The 26255-nt window shown below is 37.6% G+C and overlaps 2 protein-coding genes across 2 annotated transcripts in view; both read left to right on the top strand.

Annotated features, from left to right (window-relative positions):
• MTMR9 (myotubularin related protein 9) overlaps nucleotides 1-26255 on the top strand; it is a 77091-nt gene that overhangs the window by 20071 nt on the left and 30765 nt on the right. Inside the window, exons 4-6 of the mRNA XM_059926791.1 lie at nucleotides 14657-14830; nucleotides 17242-17459; nucleotides 18352-18513. Of these exons, the coding sequence (XP_059782774.1) occupies nucleotides 14657-14830; nucleotides 17242-17459; nucleotides 18352-18513 (554 nt within the window). The remainder of the gene's footprint in view (nucleotides 1-14656; nucleotides 14831-17241; nucleotides 17460-18351; nucleotides 18514-26255) is intronic.
• On the top strand, nucleotides 7509-7877 carry LOC132367624 (large ribosomal subunit protein P1-like). Its single transcript, XM_059926209.1, has one exon. It carries the CDS (start codon nucleotides 7536-7538, stop codon nucleotides 7875-7877), a length of 342 nt encoding a protein of 113 aa, XP_059782192.1. The 5' UTR covers nucleotides 7509-7535.

Here is a 26255-nt window from a genome sequence, read left to right as displayed (position 1 = left end):
CTAAAATTCCTTCATCCTTATACATGCGTTATTAAGGGATCCTCCTTGCCTTTTTATTTGTTTGTCCATTCATTCTTTCTTATATTCAACACTGTTTTCCTCGTAGGCATTTCCTTTTGGGGTTAGCTAATTATTTAAGCAATTTGTATATCTGAATTTCTGTTTTATATTCCTGCAAATTTTGTAATCCACAAATTTAATGAGAACATCTTTAATGCCTTGATTTGAGGTATTTACTTACTATTGCTAGATTATGGAAATTTTAGATAAGCAAAGCATGGTCTCTTCCTTCTAATTGTTCAAAGTCTAATAATTATCTAAGTAATTGAATACAATAAAATAAGTGCTGACAAAATTTCCACAAGGCCCAGGGGAAATGAAATTATTAGATCTGTGTTATAGAAAGTCATTTCTGTTGCAAAATGCTGAGAAACTGCTTAAGAGGATGCTGTAATCATGTAAAGAAGATGGTTGGACCAGTAGCAGAGAGGTTATAGTGCAGAAGGAGTCAGCAAGTGGAATTAAAAGGAGTTGGTGACCCACTCCCTGGATGTGAGAGGTAAAACAGGCAATGGCATCTAGGTTTTACCATTGACATGGGAAAGACAGAAAGAGAAATGTGTTTGACAGGGAATGAGCTGAGTTCAGTTTTGGGGATGGCAAATTCAAAGGGCCTGTGTGGCACATGTCATTGAATATGTACAAGAGATAGTTTAGAGCTTATATGAGAGATCTGTGTTAAAAATGAAATACTGAGCGTAATCAATGTATACATTGTGGGAACCATGGGGAGAAGTTGATATTACTGAGGGAAAGCATCTGAAGTAAGTAGGGGGCCAAGGATGAACCATGTAAGGGATAAGTGGAGGAAAAAGCCAAGGGAAGAGCGAGCTTCAAGCAGGAGGGGGTCACTAATGTGAAAGCTTCTTATTCATTGTTTGTTTATTCTCTCTCTTCTGGTCTAGGATACAAGCTGCTAGAATATAAACTTTAGGATGGTGGGAAACATACCTGTCATTCTTATTCTCTACTGTATTCTTTTTTTTAACATCTTTATTGGAGTATAATTGCTTTACAATGGTGTGTTAGTTTCTGCTTTATAACAAAGTGAATCAACTGTACATATACGTGTATCTCCATATCTCCTCCCTCTTGTGTCTCCCTCTCACCCTCCCTATCCCACCCCTCTAGGTGGTCACAAAGCACTGAGCTCATCTCCCTGTGCTATGCGGCTGCTTCCCACTAGCTATCTAGTTTACATTTGGTAGTATATGTAAGTCCATGCCACTCTCTTACTTCGGCCCAGCTTACCCTTCCCCCTCCCTGTGTCCTCAAGTCCATTCTCTACGTCTGAGTCTTTATTCCTGTCCTGCCCCTAGGTTCCTCAGAACCATTTTTTTTTTTAGATTCCATATATATGTGTTAGCACACAGTATTTGTTTTTCTCTTTCTGACTTACTTCACTCTGTATGACAGACTCTAAGTCCATCCACCTCACTACAAATAACTCAATTTCGTTTCTTTTTATGGCTGAGTAATATTCCATTGTATATATGTGCCACATCTTCTTTATCCATTCATCTGTTGATGGACACTTAGGTTGCTTCCATGTCCTGGCTATTGTAAGTAGAGCTGCAATGAACATTTTGGTACATGACTCTTTTTGAATTATGGTTTTCTCAGGGTATATGCCCAGTAGTAGGATTGCTGGGTCATATGGTAGTTCTATTTTTAGTTTTTTAAGGAACCTCCATACTGTTCTCCATAGTCGCTGTATCAATTTACATTCCCTCCAGCAGTGCGAGAGGGTTCCCTTTTCTCCACACCCTCTCCAGCATTTATTATTTGTAGATTTTTGATGATGGCCATTCAGACTGGTGTGAGATGATATCTCATTGTAGTTCTGATTTGCATTTCTCTAATGATTAATGATGTTGAGCATTCTCTCATGTGTTTGTTGGCAATCTGTATATCTTCTTTGGAGAAATGTCTGTTTAGGTCTTCTGCCCATTTTTGGATTGGGTTGTTTGTTTTTTTGATATTGAGCTGCATGAGCTGCTTGTAAATTTTGGAGAGTAATCCTTTGTCAGTTGCTTCATTTGCAAATATTTTCTCCCATTCTGAGGGTTGTCTTTTTGTCTTGTTTACGGTTTCCTTTGCTGAGCAAAAGCTTTTAAGTTTCATTAGGTCCCATTTGTTTATTTTTGTTTTTATTTCCATTTCTCTAGGGGCTGGTTCAAAAAGGATCTTGCTGTGATTTATGTCATAGAGTGTTCTGCCTATGTTTTCCTCTAAGAGTTTGGTAGTGTCTGGCCTTACATTTAGGTCTTTAATCCATTTTGAGTTTATTTTTGTGTGTGGTGTTAGGGACCTTGTGTTCTAATTTCATACTTTTACATGTACCTGTCCAGTTTTCCCAGCACCACTTACTGAAGAGGCTGTCTTTTCTCCACTGTATATTCTTGCCTCCTTTATCAAAGATAAGGTGACCATATGTACGTGAGTTTATCTCTGGGCTTTCCATCCTGTTCCATTGATCTATATTTCTGTTTTTGTGCCAGTACCATACTGTCTTGATTACTGTAGCTTTGTAGTATAGTCTGAAGTCAGGGAGCCTGATTGCTCCAGCTCCGTTTTTCTTTCTCAAGATTGCTTTGGCTATTTGGGGTCTTTTGTGTTTCCATACAAATTGTGAAATTTTTTGTTCTAGTTCTGTGAAAAATGCCAGTGGTAGTTTGATAGGAATTGCATTGAATCTGTAGATTGCTTTGGGTAGTAGAGTCATTTTCACAATGTTGATTCTTCCAATCCAAGAGCATGGTATATCTCTCCATCTATTTGTATCATCTTTAATTTCTTTCATCAGTGTCTTAAAATTTTCTGCATACAGGTCTTTTGTCTCCTTAGGTATGTTTATTCCTAGAAATTTTATTCTTTTTGTTGCAATGGTAAATGGGAGTGTTTTCTTCATTTCACTTTCAGATTTTTCATCATTAGTGTATAAGAATGCTAGAGATTTCTGTGTATCAATTTTGTATCCTGCTACTTTACCAAATTCATTGATTAGCTCTAGTAGTTTTCTGGTAGCATCTTTAGGATTCTCTATGTATAGTATCATGTCATCTGCAAACAGTGACAGCTTTACTTCTTCTTTTCCAATTTGTATTCCTTTTATTTCTTTTTCTTCTCTGATTGCCATGGCTAAAACTTCCAAAACTATGTTGAATAATAGTGGTGAGAGTGGGCAACCTTGTCTTGTTCCTGATCTTAGTGGAAGTGGTTTCAGTTTTTCACCATTGAAGACGATGTTGGCTGTGGGTTTGTCATATATGGCCTTTATTATGTTGAGGAAAGTTCCCTCTATGCCTACTTTCTGCAGGGCTTTTATCATAAATGGGTGTTGAATTTTGTTGAAAGCTTTCTCTGCATTGATTGAGATGATCATGTGGTTTTTCTCCTTCAATTTGTTAATATGGTGTATCACATTGATTGATTTGTGTATATTGAAGAATCCTTGCATTCCTGGGATAAACCCCACTTGATCATGGTGTATGATCCTTTTAATGTGCTGTTGGATTCTGTTTGCTAGTATTTTGTTGAGGATTTTTGCATCTATGTTCATCAGTGATATTGGCCTGTAGTTTTCTTTCTTTGTGACATCTTTGTCTGGTTTTGGTATCAGGGTGATGGTGGCCTCATGGAATCAGTTTGGGAGTGTTCCTCCCTCTGCTATATTTTGGAAGCGTTTGAGAAGGATAGGTGTTAGCTCTTCTCTAAATGTTTGATAGAATTTGCCTGTGAAGCCATCTGGTCCTGGGCTTTTGTTTGTTGGAAGATTTTTAATCACAGTTTCAATTTCATTACTTGTGATTGGTCTGTTCATATTTTCTCTTTCTTCCTGGTTCAGCCTCGGCAGTTTGTGCATTTCTAAGAATCTGTCCATTTCTTCCAGGTTGTCCATTTTATTGGCATAGAGTTGCTTGTAGTAATCTCTCATGATCGTTTGTATTTCTGCAGTGTCAGTGGTTACTTCTCCTTTTTCATTTCTAATTCTACTGATTTGAGTCTTCTCCCTTTTTTTCTTGATGAGTCTGGCTAATGGTTTATCAATTTTGTTTATCTTCTCAAAGAACCAGCTTTTAGTTTTATTGATCTTTGCTATTGTTTCCTTCATTTCTTTTTCATTTATTTCTGATCTGATCTTTTTGATTTCTTTCCTTCTGCTAACTTTGGGGTTTCTTTCTTTTTCTTTCTCTAATTGCTTTAGGTGTAAGGTTAGGTTGTTTATTTGAGATGTTTCTTGTTTCTTAAGGTAGGATTGTATTGCTATAAACTTCCCTCTTAGAACTGCTTTTGCTGCATCCCATAGGTTTTGGGTCGTCGTGTTTTCATTGTCATTTGTGTCTAGGTATTTTTTGATTTCCTCTTTGATTTCTTCAGTGATCTCTTGTTTATTAAGTAGTGTATTGTTTAGCCTCCATGTGCTTGTATTTTTTTACAGATTTTTTCCTGTAATTGATATCTAGTCTCATAGTGTTGTGGTCGGAAAAGATACTTGATAGGATATCAATTTTCTTAAATTTACCAAGGCTTGATTTGTGACCCAAGATATGATCTATCCTGGAGAATGTTCCATAAGCACTTGAGAAGAAAGTGCATTCTGTTGTTTTTGGATGGAATGTCCTATAAATATCAATTAAGTCCATCTTGTTTAATGTATCATTTAAAGCTTGTGTTTCCTTATTTATTTTCATTTTGGATGATCTGTCCATTGGTGAAAGTGGGGTGTTAAAAGTCCCCTACTATGATTGTGTTACTGTTGATTTCCCCTTTTATGGCTGCTACTATTTGCCTTATGTATTGAGATGCTCCTATGTTGGATGCATAAGTATTTACAATTGTTATATCTTCTTCTTGGATCGATCTCTTGATCATTATGTAGTGTCCTTCTTTGTCTCTTGTAATAGTCTTTATTTTAAAGTCTGTTTTGTCTGATATGAGAATTGCTACTCCAGCTTTCTTTTGATTTCCATTTGCATGGAATATCTTTTTCCATCCCCTCACTTTCAGTCTGTATGTGTCCCTAGGTCTGTAGTGGGTCTCTTGTTGACAGCATATATACGGGTCTTGTTTTTGTATCCATTCAGCCAGTCTATGTCTTTTGGTTGGAGCATTTAATCCATTCACGTTTAAGGTAATTATCGATATGTTTGTTCCTATTCCCATTTTCTTAATTGTTTTGGGTTTGTTATTGTAGGTCTTTTCCTTCTCTTGTGTTTCCTGCCTAGAGAAGTTCCTTTAGCATTTGTTGTAAAGCTGGTTTGGTGGTGCTGAATTCTCTTAGCTTTTGCTTGTCTGTAAAGGTTTTAATTTCTCCATCAAATCTGAATGAGATCCTTGCTGGGTAGAGTAATCTTCATTGTAGGTTTTTCTCCTTCATCACTTTAAATATGTCCTGCCACTCCCTTCTGGCTTGCACAGTTTCTGCTGAAAGGTCAGCTCTTAACCTTATGGGGATTCCCTTGTGTGTTATTTGTTGTTTTTCCCTTGCTGCTTTTAATATTTTTTCTTTGTATTTAGTTTTTGATAGTTTGATTAATATGTGTCTTGGCGTGTTTCTCCTTGGATTTATCCTCTATGGGACTCTCTGTGCTTCCAGGACTTGATTAACTCTTTCCTTTCCCATATTAGGGAAGTTTTCACTATAATCTCTTCAAATATTTTCTCAGTCCCTTTCTTTTTCTCTTCTTCTTCTGGGACCCCTATAATTCGAACGTTGGTGTGTTTAATGTTGTCCCAGAGATCTCTGAGACTGTCCTCAATTCTTTTCATTCTTTTTTCTTTATTCTGCTCTGCAGTAGTTATTTCCACTATTTTATCTTCCAGGTCACTTATCCATTCTTCTGCCTCAGTTATTCTGCTTTTGATCCCTCCTAGAGAATTTTAAATTTCATTTATTGTGTTGTTCATCATTGTTTGTTTGCTCTTTAGTTCTTCTAGGTCCTTGTTAAATGTTTCTTGTATTTTCTCTATTCTATTTCCAAGATTTTGGATCATCTTTACTATCATTATTCTGAATTCTTTTTCAGGTAGACTGCCTATTTCCTCTTCATTTGTTCGGTCTGGTGGGTTTTTACCTTGCTCCTTCATCTGCTGTGTGTTTTTTTGTCTTCTCATTTTGCTTAACTTACTGTGTTTGGGGTCTCCTTTTCGCAGGCTGCAGGTTTGTAGTTCCCATTGTTTTTGGTGTCTGCCCCCAGTGGCTAAGGTTGATTCAGTGGGTTGTGTAGGCTTCCTGGTGGAGGGGACTAGTGCCTGTGTTCTGGTGGATGAGGCTGGATCTTGTCTTTCTGGTGGGCAGGTCCACGTCTGGTGGTGTGTTTTGGGGTGTCAGTGGCCTTATTATGATTTTAGGCAGCCTCTCTGCTAATGGATGGGGTTGTGTTCCTGTCTTGCTAGTTGTTTGGCATAGGGTGTCCAGCACTGTAGCTTGCTGGTCGTTGAGTGAAGCTGGGTCTTGGCGTTGAGATGGAGATCTCTGGGAGATTTTCACCATTTGATATTACGTGGAGCTGGGAGGTCTCTTGTGGACCAGTGTCCTGAAGTTGGCTCTCCCACCTCAGAGGCACAGCCCTGACGCCTGGGTGGAGCACCAAGAGCCTTTCATCCACACGGCTCTTGGGCCACCAGGAGGTCTCACTGCACACTCTGCAAAAGGCTGTCTTGGGGTGCAGGGGAAGTTAAAAAACCCTTCTCTCTACCCTCTTCAGTTCAATACCTGGGTCATTTGAATCAAACCCCAAGCGACACCGAAAGTGAACTGTAGCTTAGGTCGTCCGTTGGCTCCAAACAGACTTGGGCTGGGGTGGCCAGCGCCTGCCACGGAGAGTCCCTCTGAGTTCCCCAGAGCAAAATGAGCTCTGGCAGCTCCTGGGGATTTGGGGAAAGGGCTGCTCCTGGCCAGGGTCGACTTGCCATAGGCATGAACTCCTGGACTGGCTCACCAAAACTGTTACCAAATGCAGGTTTGTGTGACCACCACACAGTGAGGCCAAACAAACTGAAACGTTGGAATTTGGAGCAGAGAAAGGTTTATTGCAGGGCCAAGCAAGGAGAACAGGTGGCTTATGCTAAAAACCTTGCACTCTCTGGCTTGAACCGTGATTGCATGGGACAGACTGGGAGCCGTCAGAACTAAGGTGTGAGCTGCCGTGCACCTCAAACGTTACAGAGTTTGCAGTTTAAGTCTGAACAAGTTAGTTCCTTGTAAAACAGAACCATAACACTCTTCAAAGGTGTGTAATAGAATGCAGTTTCCGCAACATAACATTCACCATGTCCAGGATACAGTCCACAGATGAGCCAGGATATTATGACCCGTTCTCAAGAAAAAAGACAATCAGCTTCCTTTCCTCAGCTGCCGCTAAGGTGCTTGGTCCTTCCGAGGAAGCTAAGGCTGCGTTGGGGTGCGGCCCTCACTTCATCCGGTGACTAGCATTGCTCCTGGCAGCACCTGCCCAGCACTCACCCGCACCATGGCCTCCATCTCGGAGCTCGCCTGCATCTACTTGGCCCTTATCCTGCATGATGATGAGGTGATGGTCACGGAGGATAAGATCAATGCCCTCATTAAAGCAGCAGGTGTAAATGTTGAACCTTTCTGGCCAGGCTTGTTTGCAAAGGCTTTGGCCACTGTCAACATCGGGAGCCTCATCTGCAACGTGGGGGCCGGTAGACCTGCCCCAGCAGCTGGTGCTGCCCCAGCAGGAGGTCCTGCCCCCTCCACCAGTGCTGTCCCAGCTGAGGAGAAGAAAGTGGAAGCAAAGAAAGAAGAATCTGAAGAGTCTGATGATGACATGGGCTTTGGTTTTTTTTGACTAGACTAAACCTCTTTAGTAACACAAAAAGCTGGGCTCTTTGCAAAAAAAAAAAAAAAGACAATCAGCAATTGCCAACCCCAAGATGACTCAGATGTTCAAATGATCATACAAGGTCTTCCGAGCAGCTGTTTAAACTGCCCAATTTTCCATCAAGGAAACTATGCTTAAAATGAGAGAAAAGAAACCTCAGCAGAGAAATAGAAAACATTAAGAAGAGTCAAATGGAACTCAGAATTTTTTGAAAAATTTGTATCTGAAATAAAATATTCACTAGGCTAAATGATAGAGGACAGAAACAGTAAAATTGAAATTAGAGCAATAGAAATTATTTGGAGAAATAGAGAAGAGAAATTATGGAAAAATAAACAGAGCCTCAGGAACATGTGGAACAATATCAAAATGTCTTGTATATGTGTAATTACAGATCCAGGAGAGAATAGACAGAATAGGTAGAAAAAATATTTAAAGAAGTAATGTTCAGTAAAAATTTGGTGAATTTTCTGAATTCAAAAAACTCAGCAAGCCCCAAACAGGATAAGTATGAAGAAAATCATGCTAGGCACATCATAGTCAAACTGTCAATGAACCATGATAACATGAAGATCTTGAAAGCTGCCAGATAAAAACAACACATTACAAACACAGAGACAATTCAAATGACCGTGGACTATTCATCAGAAATCATGGTGACTAGAAGACAAAACTTTTAAAGTGTTGAAAGGAGTAAAACCTACCAACCCTGAATTCTGTGTCTGGTGAAAGTATCTTTCAAGGAGGAAGGTGAGACAACATTTTCAAATAAAAAGAAACTAAGAATTTGTCACCAAGAGACCTTCACTATAAGAAATGTTAAAGGTAGTTCTTCAGACTGAGGGGAAATAATACCAGAGGGAATCCTGAATATTCAAAATGATTGAAGAATATTGGAAATGGTAAATTCTAGGTAAATATAACAAGCTATTTTTTTTTCTTTTTAGTATCTTTAAAATATGTATGACTACTTAAAGCAAAAACTATGGCAATGGGGGCTTCCCTGGTGGCACAGTGGTTAAGAATCTGCCTGCCAATGCAGGGGACACGGGTTCGAGCCCTGGTCTGGGAAGATCCCACATGCCGCAGAGCAACTAAGCCTGTGCGCCACAACTACTGAACCTGCGCTCTAGAGCCTGCGAGCCACAACTACTGAGCCCGCGTGCCACAACTACGGAAGCCTGTGCTTGGCAACAAGAGAAGCCACCACAATGAGGAGCCCACACACAGCAACGAAGACCCAATGCAGCCAAAAATAAATAAATAAATAAATTTATTAAAAAAACAAAAAGTATGGCATTGCCTTTGTGGTGTTTATAGTGTATGTAGACATATTATATATGGAAACTATGTCATTAAAAATGACTGGGTGTGGTGTGGCTGAATGGATATAGACCAATACAGCTTAAAGGTTTTTACATATTATGTAATGTGGGCTAATATTTAAATTAACAACATATATTATAATCCCTAGAGCAGAGTTTCTCAAACTTGGCACTGTTGACATTTGGGCTAGATAATTCTCTGTTGTGAGAAGCTGTCCTGTGCATTGTAGGATGTTTGGCAGTATCCCTGGCCTGCCACTAGATGCCAGTAGCATTCTTCTCCTCCAACCCCAGTAGTCTTCAGTCATTGACAGATGTTCTCTTGGGGCAAAATCACCCCTAGCTGAGAACCATTGTCCTCAGCAGTCACTTCTTAAAAATGTTAAGAGGTATAATTAAAAGATTAATACATTAAAGTACAATTCTAAAAAGTATTTAAATAATTCAAAAAAAAGTGGGAAAGAAGAAACAGCAATAAAAACTGAAGGGGCAAACAGAAAATAAATGCTAGACTAAAATCCAGCTGTATCGATATTTAATATTGATGAGCTAAATGCTCCAATTAAAAGGCAGAGATTGTCAGAATGAATTAAAGAAAAAAAGCAAGGGAGTTCCCTGGTGACCTAGTGGTTAGGATTCCAAGGTTTTCACTGCTGAGGGCTCGGGTTCAGTCCCTGGTCGGGGAACTGAGATCCCTCAAGCTGCGTGGTGTGGCCAAAAAAAGAAGAAGAAGAAGAAAAAGCAAGATCCAAATACTGCTGTGTACAAGAGATGCATTTTGAATATAAAGAAACAGATTGAAAATAAATGCGTGGGGAAAATGTGCCATGAAAATAATAAGTATAAAAAAGAAGTAGCTTTATTAATTCCAGATTTAAAAAAAACACTTCAAGACACAGAATATTATCAAATAAAGAGGGTCATTCCATAATAATAAAATTCATCAGGACAACATAATGATTTATATATAAAAATAAATATTTATGCCTGATAGCCAAAATTGATGGAAATGAAGAAATAAGCCACTCTGTGATGATTGTAGATTGTTTAAACTGCCCTCTCAGCAAGTAATAGAACAACTAAACTAAAACAAAACAACAACAAAACAAGTAGAGACAGAGAATCTGAACAGCACTCTCTGATATTCATTGAATACTACTTCCCAACTTCTGCAGAATGAACAACATGCAAGAGCACATGGTATGTTTTCTAAGACAGAACACACGCTGGGCTATTAAATAAATATCAATAAATTTAAAAGGATTGAAACCATACAGAATATAATCCCTGATCGCAAAGTAATTATATTAGAAATCAGTTAACACTAAGGTATCAAGGAATACCCAGAGTATTTCTAAATTAAACAAAATGCTTGTAAATAATCTGTAACTCAAAGATGAAATCAGAAAGGAAATTAGGAAATATTTTGAACTGAATGTTAATATCAAAATTTGTAGAATATAGCTAAAGCAGTGTTCAGAGAGAAACTTATAATGTTAAAGTGCTAATATAAAACAAGAAGGAAGGTCTAAAATCACCAACGTAAGCTCCAACTTAAGAAACTGGGGAAAAAAATGAGCAAAGTAACTTGAAAGAATGAAATGATAAAAATAAGAGCAGAAATGAATAAAATAACTAGAACTAATAAGTTTAGCAAGGTTGCTCTATACAAGTGTACAAAAACTAACTGGCAATAAACAATCTTAAAATGAATAAAATACTTAGTAATAAGTTTAACAAAAGGGCAGGATCTATACACTGAAAAACACAAAACATTGCTGAGAGAAGTTAAAGGACATCTAAATAAAAGGAGAAACACATGTTCATGGATTGGAAGACAATATTGTCAAGATCAGTAATGGGCTGAGTTATGTAAAGGACCCAATAGTAAATATTTTAGGCTTTGTGGGTCATGAAATCTTTGTTGCAGCTGCTCCACTCTGCTGTTACAGCATGAAAACAGCAACAGATAATATATCAACGAATGGGTGGTGCTGTGTTCCAATAATATCTTACAGGCATACCTCATTTTATTGCATTTTCATCTTATTGTGCTTTTCAGATATTGCGTTTTTTACAAATTGAAGGTTTTTGGCAATCCTAGGTCAAGCAAGTCTTTCAGTGCCATTTTTCCAACAGCGTTTGCTTACTTCATGTCTCTGTTGCATTTTGGTAATTCTGAAAATATTTCAAATCCTCCACCAGCAGAAAGATTATGACTTACTAAAGGCTCAGATGATGGTTAGCATTTTTTAGCAACAAAATATTTTAAAATTAAGGTATGTACATTTTATTTTTTTAAGACATATTGATGTTGCACACTTAATAGACTACAGTATAGTGTAAACATAACTTATACATGCATTGGGAAAGCAAAAAATTTGTGACTCGCTTTGTTGCAATATTCACTTCATTGCAGTGGTCTGGAACCAAACCTGCAATGTCTCTGAGGTATGCCTGCATTTACAAAAACAAGCAGGGGACTGGATTTGGCTTGTGGACTATAGTTTGCTGACCTCTCATTAAGATGCTAATTCTCTCCAAATTGATTTATTGATTCAATGCAACTCCTATCAAAATTCCAATAGATGTCTTTGTGGAAATTGCCAAGATTATCCTGTAATTTATATGGAACTGCAGAGTTACTAGGATAGCCAAAACAACTTTGAAAAAAAAATAGCTAAATTATTTACATTACTTGATTTCAAAATTTACTATCAGGTTACAGTAATCAAGAGAATGTGGTATATTGGCTTAAGGATAGATATATAAATCCATGGAACAGGATAGAGGGTCTAGAAATAAACTCTCCCATTTGTGGTCAATTTTTGCCAAAGGTGCCTAGACAATTCTATAGGTAAAGGAGAGTTTTTTTCAACTAATGGCATTGGAACAATTGGACTGAGAAAAGATAGATCTAGACCTTTACTTCCATCCACAAAAATTAACTCAAAATATATTATAGACCAAAACATAAGAGCTAAAGTTATACAATTTCTTGAAGAAAACACAGGAGAAAATCTTCATGACCATCGATTAGGCAAAGATTTCTTAGATAAGACACTAAAAGTGACCGAAAGCAGATTAGTGATTTCCTAGTATTGGGTGTGGAGGGGAAGGTATGGACTGCAAAGATGCACAAGGGTATCCCAGCAAACACCATGTAGGATAATCAAAAGGAAGTTTTTACTTAGATGTATTGAGTTCAGCTATCGAACAGTAAGGCAAAGAGAATATCACAAAATTAACCAAAGAGAAAAGACAAATTACATACATGGTGAAACAAAATTAGAAGAGGAAAAAAAAAACAATTTGATAAAATTAAACATCTATTTATGATAAAAGCTCTTAGCAGAGTTGGATTTGAAAGGAATTTATTTAATCTGATACAGGGTAGCTACAAAAACAAAAATATACAAAAAGCAAATCTTTCATTATTCCCTTTAAGTTCAAGAGTGAGACAAAGACGCCCGCCATCACTACTCCTAGCTGGCTCAGGAAGACAAGAAGGAAAAATAAAAGGTATTAGGATTGAAATGAAAGAAGCAAAATTGCTATTAGTTGGGTTTTTTTGTTGTGTGTTTGGCCATGCAGTACGTGGGATCTTAGTTCCCTGATCAGGGGTTGAACCTGCCCCCCTGCATTGGGAGCGCAAAGTCTTAACCATTGGACCACCAGGGAAGTCCCTGCTCTTAGTTGTTGATTATATGCTTCTCTACCATAGGAAACTGAAAGAATCTTGAAATTATAGGCATTTCTCTACACCAAACACAATTTTGAAGACATACAACTAAAATGCCATAAAAATATAAGGTTCCTAGGAGTATATCTAAGAAAAGATATGAAAGATGTTTATTGAGAGAATTTTAAAACTTTATTGAAAAATTAAGAAAACTTTGAAAAGTGGAGGGACACTGTGCTCATAGATAAGGATATTAAATATTATAAAGATGTCTCCAAATCAATCTATAAAGTCAGTGCCATATTATTAAAACACCAGTGTGTTTTTAAGTGGAAGTTGATAAAAGTTACATGAAAGAGCAAAGGATCAAGGGGAACCAAGGTTCTTCTGAAGAACAAGAAGGAGGGAAGAGGATTCTAGGAGACTTAGCCTGCTAAATACAAAGCTTATTCTAAAAGCCATGGACTTGCTGCAGCTAGACAAATGGGACAGAATAGAGAGGCTAACGTGTGGAAAGTTAATATTTGACAGAAGTGGCATTGCAGGTCAATGAAGAATCATAGCATTATCTGGAGTAGGAAATCAGTAAGTAATACCTAATTGTGAAAAACAGCCAAAAATTTAAAAAAAACAAAAAAAAGCTGAAAGAGTTGAAAATGGGGAAAGGGAATTAGATGATGGGTGAACAGGAAACAGGTAACTTCCTTTTTTAAAAATAATTTTTTAGAAACTGTCTTTTAAATTAGTAATGTGAATAACTTTGAACAGTGAAAAAATTTAATTAAAAAATATGATATTGTATCTTGTCAAAGGACTTTTTTTTTTTTAAATACACTTATCAAACATGCTTTGGTTTATCCTCCTGATACTACAAGCCATGGCCAGCATGTTAGGGCAACTCTGATTTATAGGAACATATTGAAATTTACATACACATAATTTTGTTTGTTTTTTGCTGTGCAAAGCTTTTTACAGTCTTTAAGTGATTTTCATTTTTGATGTTAGAAATAAGTTGTCATTTGATAGTTTTATATTGTGTACTTTTGGTTCTTAGCATACTGAGTTTGAAATTATTTCATTGACTTATAAGTATAATCTTTCTTAGTATTAAGTTGTTATTGCTTTAAGAAAGATGTTAACTGTCTTTCCTCATTTTTCTCCTTTCTTAAATAACAGAAATGAGCAAGGGGTTTGATGTAGGTAGTAGCAATGTTCTCTTCTGTTCTGGTTAAGCATCATCTGGAGTTTTAGTCTTCCTGTTGCTGTACTTTAAGAGTACCGTTAACAAAGTAAATGGTACCAAGACAAGAATGAATGAGATGATGTTGGCCCTGATATTCATGAATATATTTAATATATTTAACTTGGAGAATAGAAGACTAAGGGAGAAACAACTGTCTTTCATATATTCCATAAGATGTCATGTGAAATGGGGAACTTGTACTGAAATCACAGTAAAAAAACAATAGAGGAAGTTACAGAGCAATAAGTTTTGCTCAATAGGAGGAAGAACTTTCTAGGAACTAGGGATACCTAGCACTGTAGGAAGCTGGCTCTGAAGAGAGGAGCTCCTTTTCTGTGGAAGTATTTGAGTATGGGCTAGGTATCCTTCTAGTACATTCCTGTGAGATGGCTTCTTCACTGTATGAAAATTGATCTCTAAGCTCCTTTAAAAGTTTTCAGATTATTTTGTGACATTGAGATACTTGCTTAGCTTTGAAGTATTTTGTGTTTTTCAGACCAGTGAATGGAGGTTAAGCTATGTCAATAAGGAATTTGCTGTTTGCCCCTCTTACCCACCAATCGTCATAGTGCCCAAAGCCATCGATGATGAAGCTCTTCGGAAGGTAGCTACGTTTCGGCATGGAGGACGCTTCCCAGTGCTCAGCTATTATCATAAGAAAAATGGAATGGTAAGTGAACAATAAACACTGCTGCTTAATCGACTGGAAGACTTGGTTTGAGGTGCTTAGAAATGTTCCCCTTTTCTGTGTGCCTGTTCATTGAAGTGATTAGTCTCTCCTGCTGGGACTTCCTGTTATTTAAGCTTTAGGGAATCAGGAGTAGAGTGTTTTCTGTGATCAGGATATGACTTTGAATTCTTTCCATGATGCTGCTTAACCTTAGAAAAGCCAAGAGAAGTTTATCTTTAGGACTCAGTACAAAGGGAGCTAATGTTTAGTTGATACTTAAAATTAACACTCTTAGGTAGAAAAATAAATTTCTCTGACCAGAATAATGGTATGATACTTTATTTTAATTATTCTCACCAGATTTTCCTGTGAAAGGTAAATTGAACAGACGTTTTTATTTTCAAAAGGGAAAAGAGTGACACATGTCATTAGTCACAACTTAAGTAAACACAGGAGTCAGGAATTGAATAGGCAAGTGCTCACTGTGTGTTCGTTTCCTAAATATTTTCGAAGTTTATTTCTCTCCTCTTATTTTCTCTTTGTCAGTAAACTCTGCTTCTCATTTTGAATCCAATAGTAAATGAGTGGGTAAGTTACAGCTATCTTCCATTTTCCTTTTTCCCCTGGTAGTAAGTCAAATGTAGATATTTAGGATAAAGGGATTTCTAGAAATCAGGTCACCTATCTTGCCTGCTCAGCAGTATTTCTCTTCACTAGGGTTCACCATAAAGCATTTTAACAACTCATAAAATATATTATTGTGTCCAGTTACATGGTAAGTGCAGTCTGAGAGTTAGCCATTGTCATCCTGTGGATGACCTTCCTTATGTTAAATTTCAAGGTAGTTAAAATAACAGCATGTATTATGGCACTGGTCCCCAACCTTTTTGGCACCAGGGACTCTTCATGGAAGACAGTTTTTCCACGGAAAGGGTGGGGGGATGGTTCAGGCGGTAATGTGGGCGATGGGTAGTGGCAGATGAAGCTTCGCTCGCTCGCCCCCCCGCTCACCTCCTGCTCTGCGGCCCGGTTCCTAACAGGCTGTGGGCTGGTACCGGTCTGCGGCCTGGGAATTGGGGACCCCTGTATTATGGGACAAGCTTGAAATAATTCTAAACCATTCGCCAGGGAATAGATCAGTATAACGGATACTGATTTCTTGAGAAAAGTTTCAAAAGCAGACTTCAAAGTATGTAGTTTTTGGTCTTTGGAGACAAGTGGTTAAGTCCTGGAATACTGGAAGAAGGCCACTGGAGAATAAAGAATAAATAAGTAGCTTTCAAGATATTGAAAGTGATTCCCAAAACAAGAATAATAGTGCATAAATTTTTTTTATTTTACCATTGGTGCCTTTTCTCTTTATAATTCTTGATAAAACCTGCCAACCCTAAGTTTATGTAGTTGAAGCCAAAGTTTCCTGGTGTGTAGGCTGTTATCATTATCTTAATTACAGGCCCAGATCTGCTGGATAATTAATTCACTGACTAAATGAATTGTAATATTTGATCTTAAAGAGGAACTATAATTTATTATGTGAAAGTATTTTGAGATAGTAGGAAGAAAAATCGTGTAAAAGTGCAAGTCTTGTTTTTGTTTTACAATGATTAACTGTTGTCAATACATAGAAACATTTCTTTGTTTTAGGATCAAATTCATCTCCAAAGTGACACACAATTTTTTTTTTTTTAAACATCTTTATTGGAGTATAATTGCTTTACAATGGTGTGTTAGTTTCTGCTATATAACAAAGTGAATCAGCTATACATATACATATATCCCCATATCTCCTCCCTCTTGCGTCTCCCTCCCACCTCTCCCTATCCCACCCCTCTAGGTGGTCACAAAGCACCGAGCTGATCTTCCTGTGCTATGCGGCTGCTTCCCACTAGCTATTGGTTTTACATTTGGTAGTGTATATATGTCCATGCCACTCTCTCACTTTGTCCCAGCTTACCCTTCCCCCTCCCTGCGTCCTCAAGTCCATTTTCTAGTAGGTCTGCGTCTTTATTCCCGTTGTGCCCCTAGGTTCTTCATGACCATTTTCTTTAGATTCCATATATATGTGTTAGTATACAGTATTTGTTTTTCTCTTTCTGACTTACTTCACTCTCTATGACAGACTCTAGGTCCATCCATCTCACTACAAATAACTCAGTTTCGTTTCTTTCTATGGCTGAGTAATATTCCATTGTATATATGTGCCACATCTTCTTTATCCATTCATCTGTTGATGGACACTTAGGTTGCTTCCATGTCCTGGCTATTGTAAATAGAGCTGCAATGAACATTGTGGTACATGACTCTTCACAGAATTGTTTTTTGAGGTACTCTTAATCTAGCGAATTCATTTCTGTTTTCAGAAACTTTAAAAAGCAGCTACTGTTAAATTTCAGACTCTATTGTCCTTGTAGGTTATTATGCGAAGTGGTCAGCCACTCACTGGCACAAATGGGAGACGGTGCAAAGAAGATGAGAAGCTGATAAATGCTACCCTCAGGGCAGGAAAGCGTGGCTACATCATTGACACCCGACCTCTAAACGTAGCTCAGCAAGCTAGAGCCAAAGGAGGTGGCTTTGAGCAAGAAGCTCATTATCCCCAGTGGAGGCGGATTCATAAGTCCATTGAGAGGTAAAAGATTCGGGAGACAGTACTGGACTCTTATTTGCAGATATTTAGAGTGGGTGAGCCCTTAGCTGTTCAAAAATCACAGATTTTCAAACGAACCTTCATATTAACTTGAGTCAAAAATTGGCTGGATATCCTGTCCTTGTGTTTTATAAGATAAGCAGAAAACTTATGGTGGATGCTCAGAAGTGAGTTTTGATCAGATAGCATTTATTCTTTGTTAGTTCTGTAATTTCATCACCATGAGGTCTGCTCCTCTACTTGTAGATCAGCGGTGACCAAACTTACTGAAAAGATATGCTACGCATAATTATATTTTCCTAAGTCAAAAAGACTTAGACATTTAATTTCCCTGATACCCACTTATTTTCACACCTTGTTTCCTCTACCTATATCATCTCCTTTATGCTTGCAATTAGTGGTTTATAATTGCTTCTGGGTGGGTGAGTGGGTGGGAGTTGGAGCTAATAAAACAATGGGATCTGAGCTGGCCTTGGGCATCCCTGCTGGCAGTACAGGTGTCCAGAGTTGAGTCTGTGGGAACGGGACGCAGATGTTAGTGGTGCTGTCTTGTGACCTGTCACAAAAGCAGTGCTGTGGCCCTCTCCTCAGTCAGATAATTCAGTTATGCAAACTGGGTTTAATCTGTTCAGATGAGGAAGAGTTTACCATCGCAGGCATTTTAAGCATTTCACAATCATGTTTAAATATTAGTTTTTCAGTCTTTAACCCTATAAGTTATTATATAGCAAGGTAAATATCTTTATAGTATTTTGAGCTGCTTTTGCCCTTGGATATATATTGGAGGCTGAGTTTTTGATTTGGTTTCTTCCTTCATTGTTCTATGTTCTGTTTTCTTTCTTTCTTCTTTTTAACTTTTTCTTGTTTTTGAAAGGTATCACATTCTTCAGGAGAGCTTAATCAAACTCGTGGAAGCTTGTAATGACCAAACACATAACATGGACCGATGGCTCAGTAGATTGGAGGCCTCCAACTGGCTGACTCACATCAAAGAGATTCTGACAACTGCCTGTCTGGCAGCTCAGTGTCTCGACAGGTAAAGTGCATCTCAGGGTTCTGGAGCGGGGCACTCACACCAACTAGACTTCGCTTCCATCCAGACCTGTGGTGTGTATTATGTTACTGTTCATGCCTGTCTGTATCTTATGTTCACATCATTTTATAAATAACTATAGAAGATAGTCAGTGCCATTCAGTGTCAGTGAAGTGTGTGTGTAGAGTCTGGCATTTAATTGAAAATGTTTGTTGAATGAATGTGAACCATGTACATATACATGTCTTCCATGACAAAAATTTTTTAAGTACTAAAGGATCTATTTTTTTCTATAAAAATCCTTAAAATGTGAATCTACCAATTTTCCTTTTCTTAGACTGCAAAATAATGAAAAGAAGTTTTCTTATTTCTCCTCAGAGGGCCAAACTTGGCCTTCAAGGAACTTTTGAAATAGCAATGGAAGGAAACATGTAATTTTGTTACACAGTAAATGATCCTTTCTAATGTCTCAGCTATCTTGTTACAAACTACTTGATATGTGCAGTTATATCTGGATCTCAAGTTGAGAAAACCGGATGGTAGTGATGTGAAGTATATGAAGTGATTTTAGTTTATTCACTCAGTTGAAAGTTGCTAATCCTTGAGACTTGAGGCAGAAGACTTGAAGAGGGGCAGAAGGATTGGTATAAGTTGTTGCAGAAGCTTAGAATGCCCTTTTATTTTATTTTTCATTTTAAACCTGTTTTTTTTTTTTTAAATAAATGTATTTATTTATTTAGGGCCGCATTGGGTCTTCGTTGCTGCATGCGGGCTTTCTCTAATTGCCGCAAGCAGGGGCTTCTCTTCATTGCGGTGTGCGGGCTTCTCATTGTGGTGGCTTCTCTTGTTGCGGAGTACAGGCCCTAGGCGTGTGGGCTTCAGTAGTTGTGGCACGCAGGCTCAGTAGTTGTGGTGCACGGGCTTAGTTGCTCCGCAGCACGTGGGATCTTCCAGGACCAGGGCTCAAACCTGTGTCCCCTGCATTGGCAGGCAGATTCTTAACGACTGCACCACCTGGGGAAGTCGTTTTAAAATCTTATACACTTGCAAAGATGGGGTGGAGGAGGCTGCTGAGCTTCCTAGCAGCCAATTCAAAGACAGAGAACACTTTGCTTAAAAATGAACCCACATAAACATGAATTTCAATTAGAACCCCGATCTGCATTCACACAGGATGCTGCAACAGGCCCTAGAAGAGCTGGCTAAGTCCTTGTCTTGGTCCATCTCTACTCTAATGTCTTCATTAGCTTCCACAGAGAATAGATGTCTCCTCGATAAGGCATCAGTTACTCCACTTGAAAGCAGACAGGACAAAGACTGAAAGGAGGTTTTCTGCAAACCAGATTTTTAAAAGAATGCCTTAAATTTAATTTCTTTCCCATCTTCTTTCCATTGTCTCTTTTATTCCTTCCTGTTTTCTAAATGACTGTTACCGTCACATTCAATTGATATTGAAGTCCTGCCAGGAGTAATGGCCAGAGCAGTCCAAGGAGCACTGAGCTGTTTCTCCTTGATTTTGTCCTTCTGTATCTCAAGTAGAACAAAAGCCTTGTCTTCAAAGAACAGTTCAAACGTCAACAGGCACGTTGCTTTTCATAAACCACATGTCCACCTCAGTCACCTTTTTTCTTTCTTTCCTGGATTGAACTTCTAAGTCTACCTGCATTATTCTTTGTTGATTTGCCTCAGTCATGTCTCAAATTCCTATACATATATAATTTCATTTAAGCTTCCAAACAACCTTGTTATGTATTATTACCCTACCTCTATAGATAAGGAAAAATAAAATCAGAGGAAGGTGCCTGAGTTGTACTGATTACAGCCCAAGTGGCAGTGCTGAGATTCCAACCTTTTTGTAAGAAATAATTAAGGAATAACACAGATAGACCCCTGAGTGTATGTCTCTGGATCTTTTCCTGGATCTTTAAATGGCTGTTGTTCTGCTCTGGTATTTTCTATGCTATTTTGTTTGTTTGTGGTTGTTGTTCTTTTTGGTTTAAGTAACATCAGGGATGGTTAACATACAAACTTCTAGCTGGGAGAGCAAATCTATTTCAGAGTACCCAGTAAGGATGTGAGGGAAAAATGCCCAGTCCTTGGTTGTTTCAGAAGGGACTCCTCGTTTGCTTCAGAAAGCTGAAGGAAGAGTCTGGGAGCACATTAATATACGCTAACAACTTTTTCTATAGGAAAGCGTGAAAACTTGCCCCACTCTTGTGCAAGATGGAACACGAAATATTTTGATACATTATCCTTCTATATTAAAAGAAAAATCAAGGCTGCTGTTTTAAAATAGGGCAGATGTGACCCCAGTTGCCTTTTGGGGGGTTAATTTTTAAATGTTTGCACACCAGCAATTTCATCAACAAAAACATACATCTCTGAATAAAATGAGAAATACTTATAACCAAGAAGAACAACAGATAATTTCACTGGTAGTTACTGATTTTATAATGTTTTTCAGTTTATCAGAGGGATTTTTCTTTTTGTACAAGCATCTTGCATGCTTATTTTGGGTCAAATTCTAAACCTAGCCCTGACACCAGTATTTAATTCCCAGGGGCTAGTATATGTACACAAGGAAAGCTTCCAAAGATATCTTCCTATCAACTGAGTTATTTAAAATAATCTATTTGTCTGCCAGAAAAAACATATTGATATCATATTAAAGCTAGACCTTTGGAGGGGGAAAACATATTTTGTTATTCATTTCTAAACAACTTAAAAAAGAAATATGAAAATAATTACAAAATAAAACTTCCTAGAGTCATAAAATTATTTTATACTCCTAAGTGGTTAATTCCTTTTTTTAATTAATTGAAGTATATTTGATTTACAGTGTTGTATTAGTTTCAGGTGTACAGCAAAGTGATTTAGTTATACATATACATGTATCTATTCTTTTTCAGATTCTTTTCCCATATAGATTATTACAGAGTATTGAGTAGAGTTCCCTGTGCTCCACAGTAGGTGCTTGCTGATTATCTATTTTATATATAGTAGTGTGTATATGTTAATCCCAACCTCCTAATTTATCCCTTCCCCTCCTTTCCCTTTGGTAACCATAAGTCTGTTTTCTAAGTCTGTGAGTCAGTTTCTGTTTTGTAAATAAGTTCATTTGTATCATTTTTTTAGATTCCACATATAAGTGATATGATTTGATATTTGTCTTTCTCTGTCTGACTTCACTTAGTATGATCATCTCTAGGTCCATCCATGTTGCTTCAAAAGGCATTATTTCATTCTTTTTTCATTCATTTTATACACATCAGTGTATACATGTCAATCCCAATTTCCCAACTCTCATCACACCCCCACCCCCGCCACTTTCCCCCCTTGGCGTCCATACATTTGTTCTCTACATCTGTGTCTCAGTTTCTACCCTGCAAACCAGTTCATCTGTACCATTTTTCTAGGATCCACATATATGCGTTAATATACTATATTTGTTTTTCTCTTTCTGCCTTACTTCACTCTGTATGACAGTCTCTAGATCCATCCACGTCTCTACAAATGACCCAGTTTTGTTCCTTTTCATGGCCAAGTAGTATTCCATTGTGCATATGTGCCACATCTTTATCCATTCATCTATCGATGGACCTTTAGGTTGCTTCCATGTCTTGGCTATTGTAAACAGTGCTGCAATGAACACTGAGGTGCATGTATCTTTTCGAAGTATGGTTTTCTCCAGATATATGCCCAGGAGTGGGATTGCTGGATCATATGGTAGCTCTATTTTTAGTTTTTTGAGGAACCTCCGTACTGTTTTCCATAGTGGCTATATCAATTTACATTCCCACCAATAGTGTAGGAAGGTTCCCTTTTCTCCACACCCTCTCCAGCATTTATTGTTTGTAGACTTTTTGATGATGGCCATTCTGACCGGTGTGAGGGGATACCTCAGTAGTTTTGATTTGCATTTCTCTAATAATTAGTGATGTTGAGCATCTTTTCATGTGCTTTTTGGCCATCTGTATGTCTTCTTTGGAGAAATGTCTATTTATATCTTCTGCCCATTTTTTGATTGGGTTATTTGTTTTCTGCATCATCTGTTTGTATATTTTGGAGATTAATCCCTTGTCAGTTGCTTCGTTTGCCAATATTTTCTCCATTCTGTGGGTTTTCTTTTCATTTTGTTTATGGCTTCCTTTGCTGTGCAAAAGCTTTTAAGTTTTTTTTTTTCTGGCTGCGTTGGGTCTTTGTTGCTGCACACAGGCTTTCTCTAGTTGTGGCGAGCACGGGCTACTCTTCATTGCAGTGTGCAGGCTTCTCATTGCGGTGGCTTCTCTTGTTGTGGAGCACGGGCTCTAGGTGCACGGGCTTCAGTAGTTGTGGCTCGCAGGCTCTAGAGTGCAGGCTCAGTAGTTGTTGCACATGGGCTTTGTTGCTCCGCGGCATGTGGGCTCTTCCCGGACCAGGGATCGAACCCGTGTCCCCTGCATTGGCAGGCAGATCCCTAACAACTGTGCCACCAGGGAAGTCCCACTTTTAAGTTTATTTGGTCCCATTTGTTTATTTTTGTTTTTCTTTTTTTTTTATTGGAATATAGTTGCTTTACACTGCTGTGTCAGTTTGTTTTTATCTTCATTACTCTAGGAGGTGGATTGAAAAAGATATTGCTGTGATTTATGTCAAAGAGTGTTCTGCCTATGTTTTCCTCCAAGAGTTTTATAGTATCTGGTCTTACATTTAGTTCTTTAATCCACTTTGAATTTATTTTTGTGTATGGTGTTAGAGAATGTTCTAATTTCATTCTTTTACATGTAGCTGTCCAGTTTTCCCAGCACACTGAGGGGTTAATTCTAATATTTCCACAAAGACAGGTCATAAGTGACAAGCCAGAAGCTGTGACTTGGGCTTGAGGTAGACGTTTTAGTACTATATGAAGCTCTGTGATTAAGTAAAAATTTTAGATTCAACATTAATTAGACAGTATAATCAGACAGTATAATCAGGACAGCAATTGTTAATGTGTCAGCCACACATACACAGATACTGGTGAGAGAATTGGCTAAATTATCAAACCTGAAAAGAAAATGCCTACTTTTGTTTTTTCCTAAGTCATTAAGAAGATTCAGTTGCTCTCAGCTTTGAAAAAAGGATATTGACTACAAAAAATTTACATAGACAGTAGCATGCATTCTTAGATATGATGGAACAATTTAATCGATGATGTTAGGATTCCGTTTTCATACATGCATTGTTCTTTGTTTTTTTTTTTATGACGTCTCTTTCCATTTATTCATCCGATCTGTCCATTAATTCGTCTTACTTTTTGATGCTTCCAAGCACATTACAGATCATTTACCTGTTTTTTTATTAACATTTTTTTTATTCAAACAAAGTCACAAAAATTATAATCATCCTCATCAGTTCACTCAGTCCCGTGTAATTAATTTTTTTTATCTTGATCTTTTGTTAGCACTTTTGTGGATTCATCAGTTTTCCATTAGAGTTCTGAAAATGCTTATTCATTCAATTCAGCAGTATAGTCAGTTACCAGAAACCTGTACTTGTCAGAGTCTTTTCCATGAATTCCTTGAAGATGAAACCCTTTTATAGGAACATTTTTGCAAGAGCATCAGAGTACACCCAGAACTGCCTGTAAATGACAAAAGACATAAAAATGACCACGGTTAAAGATTTGATGAAAGTTCATAACAATGCAATTGACAAGGAAATTTAGTTATTTCTGAGATATACATTTTAAAGTAATAACTAGAATTATGACTTATAACATTATACCAGAACATATAAGATTTTTAGGAATTTCATGTAATGTCTGAAGCATTTATATTAACATATTTCCATACAAATAACCCAGAGGAAGTTTAGTATTAGTATTTTGTTTTGTTTTGTTTTTTTTATACAGCACGTTCTTATTAGTCATCAGTTTTATACACATTAGTGTATACATGTCAATCCCAATCGCCCAATTCAGCACACCACCATCCCCAACCCCCCGCGGTTTCCCCCCCTTGGTGTCCATACGTTTGTTCTCTACATCGGTGTCTCAACTTCTGCCCTGCAAACCGGCTCATCTGTACCATTTTTCTAGGTTCCACTTACATGCGTTAATATACGATATTTGTTTTTTTTTTTTAATGTCTGAAACATTTATATTAACATATTTCCATACAAACACAAATATAAGATTTTTAGAAATTTCATGTAATGTCTGAAACATTTAACATATTTCCATACAAATAACCCAATGAAAGTTTAGTATTAGTTGTTTTGTTTGTTTGTTTTTTTATACTGCAGGTTCTTATTAGGCATCAATTTTATACACATCAGTGTATACATGTCAATCCCAATCGCCCAATTTAGCACACCACCATCCCCACTCCACCGCAGTTTTCCCCCCTTGGTGTCCATATGTCCGTTCTCTACATCTGTGTCTCAACTTCTGCCCTGCAAACCGGCTCATCTGTACCATTTTTCTAGGTTCCACATACATGCATTAATATACGATATTTGTTTTTCTCTTTCTGACTTACTTCACTCTGTATGACAGTCTCTAGATCCATCCACGTCTCAACAAATGACTCAATTTCGTTCCTTTTTATGGCTGAGTAATATTCCATTGTATATATGTACCACAACTTCTTTATCCGTTCGTCTGTTGATGGGCATTTAGGTTGCTTCCATGACCTGGCTATTGTAAATAGTGCTGCAATGAACATTCGGGTGCATGTGTCTTTTTGAATTACGGTTTTCTCTGGGTATATGCTCAGTAGTGGGATTGCTGGGTCATATGGTAATTCTATTTTTAGTTTTTTAAGGAACCTCCATATTGTTCTCCATAGTGGCTGTATCAATTTACATTCCCACCAACAGTGCAAGAGGGTTCCCTTTTCTCCACACCCTCTCCAGCATTTGTTGTTCGTAGATTTTCTGATGATGCCCATTCTAACAGGAGTGAGGTGATACCTCATTGTAGTTTTGATTTGCATTTCTCTAATAATTAGTGATGTTGAGCATCTTTTCATGTGCTTCGTGGCCGTCTGTATGTCTTCTTTGGAGAAATGTCTATTTAGGTCTTCTGCCAATTTTTGGATTGGGGTGTTTGTTTCTTTAATATTGAGCTGAATGAGCTGTTTATATATTTTGGAGATTAATCCTTTGTCCGTTGATTCGTTTGCAAATATTTTCTCCCATTCTGAGGATTGTCTTTTCGTCTTGTTATGGTTTCCTTTGCTGTGCAAAAGCTTTGAAGTTTCATTAGGTCCCATTTGTTTATTTTTGTTTTTATTTCCATTACTCTAGGAGGTGGATCAAAAAAGATCTTGCTGTGATTTATGTCAAAGAGTGTTCTTCCTATGTTTTCCTCTAAGAGTTTTATAGTGTCCAGTCTTATATTTAGGTCTCTAATCCATTTTGAGTTTATTTTTGTGTATGGTGTTAGGGAGTATTCTAATTTCATTCTTTTACATGTAGCTGTCCAGTTTTCCCAGCACCACTTATTGAAGAGACTGTCTTTTCTCCACTGTATATCTTTGCCTCCTTTGTCATAGATTAGTTGACCATAGGTGCGTGGGTTAATCTCTGGGCTTTGAATGAGTTTGGGAGTGTTCCTTCCTCTGCAATTTTTTGGAAGAGTTTGAGAAGGAGAGGTGTTAGCTCTTCTCTAAATGTTTGATAGAATTCACCTGTGAAGCCATCTGGTCCTGGACTTTTGTTTGTTGGAAGATTTTTAATCACAGTTTCAATTTCATTACTTGTGATTGGTCTGTTCATATTTT

This window comes from Balaenoptera ricei, chromosome 6 (genome assembly GCF_028023285.1).
Source record: "Balaenoptera ricei isolate mBalRic1 chromosome 6, mBalRic1.hap2, whole genome shotgun sequence".
Lineage (NCBI taxonomy): Eukaryota > Metazoa > Chordata > Mammalia > Artiodactyla > Balaenopteridae > Balaenoptera > Balaenoptera ricei.
The sequence above is the reverse complement of the archived record's forward strand: the minus strand, read 5'-3'. Positions and strand labels throughout refer to the sequence as shown.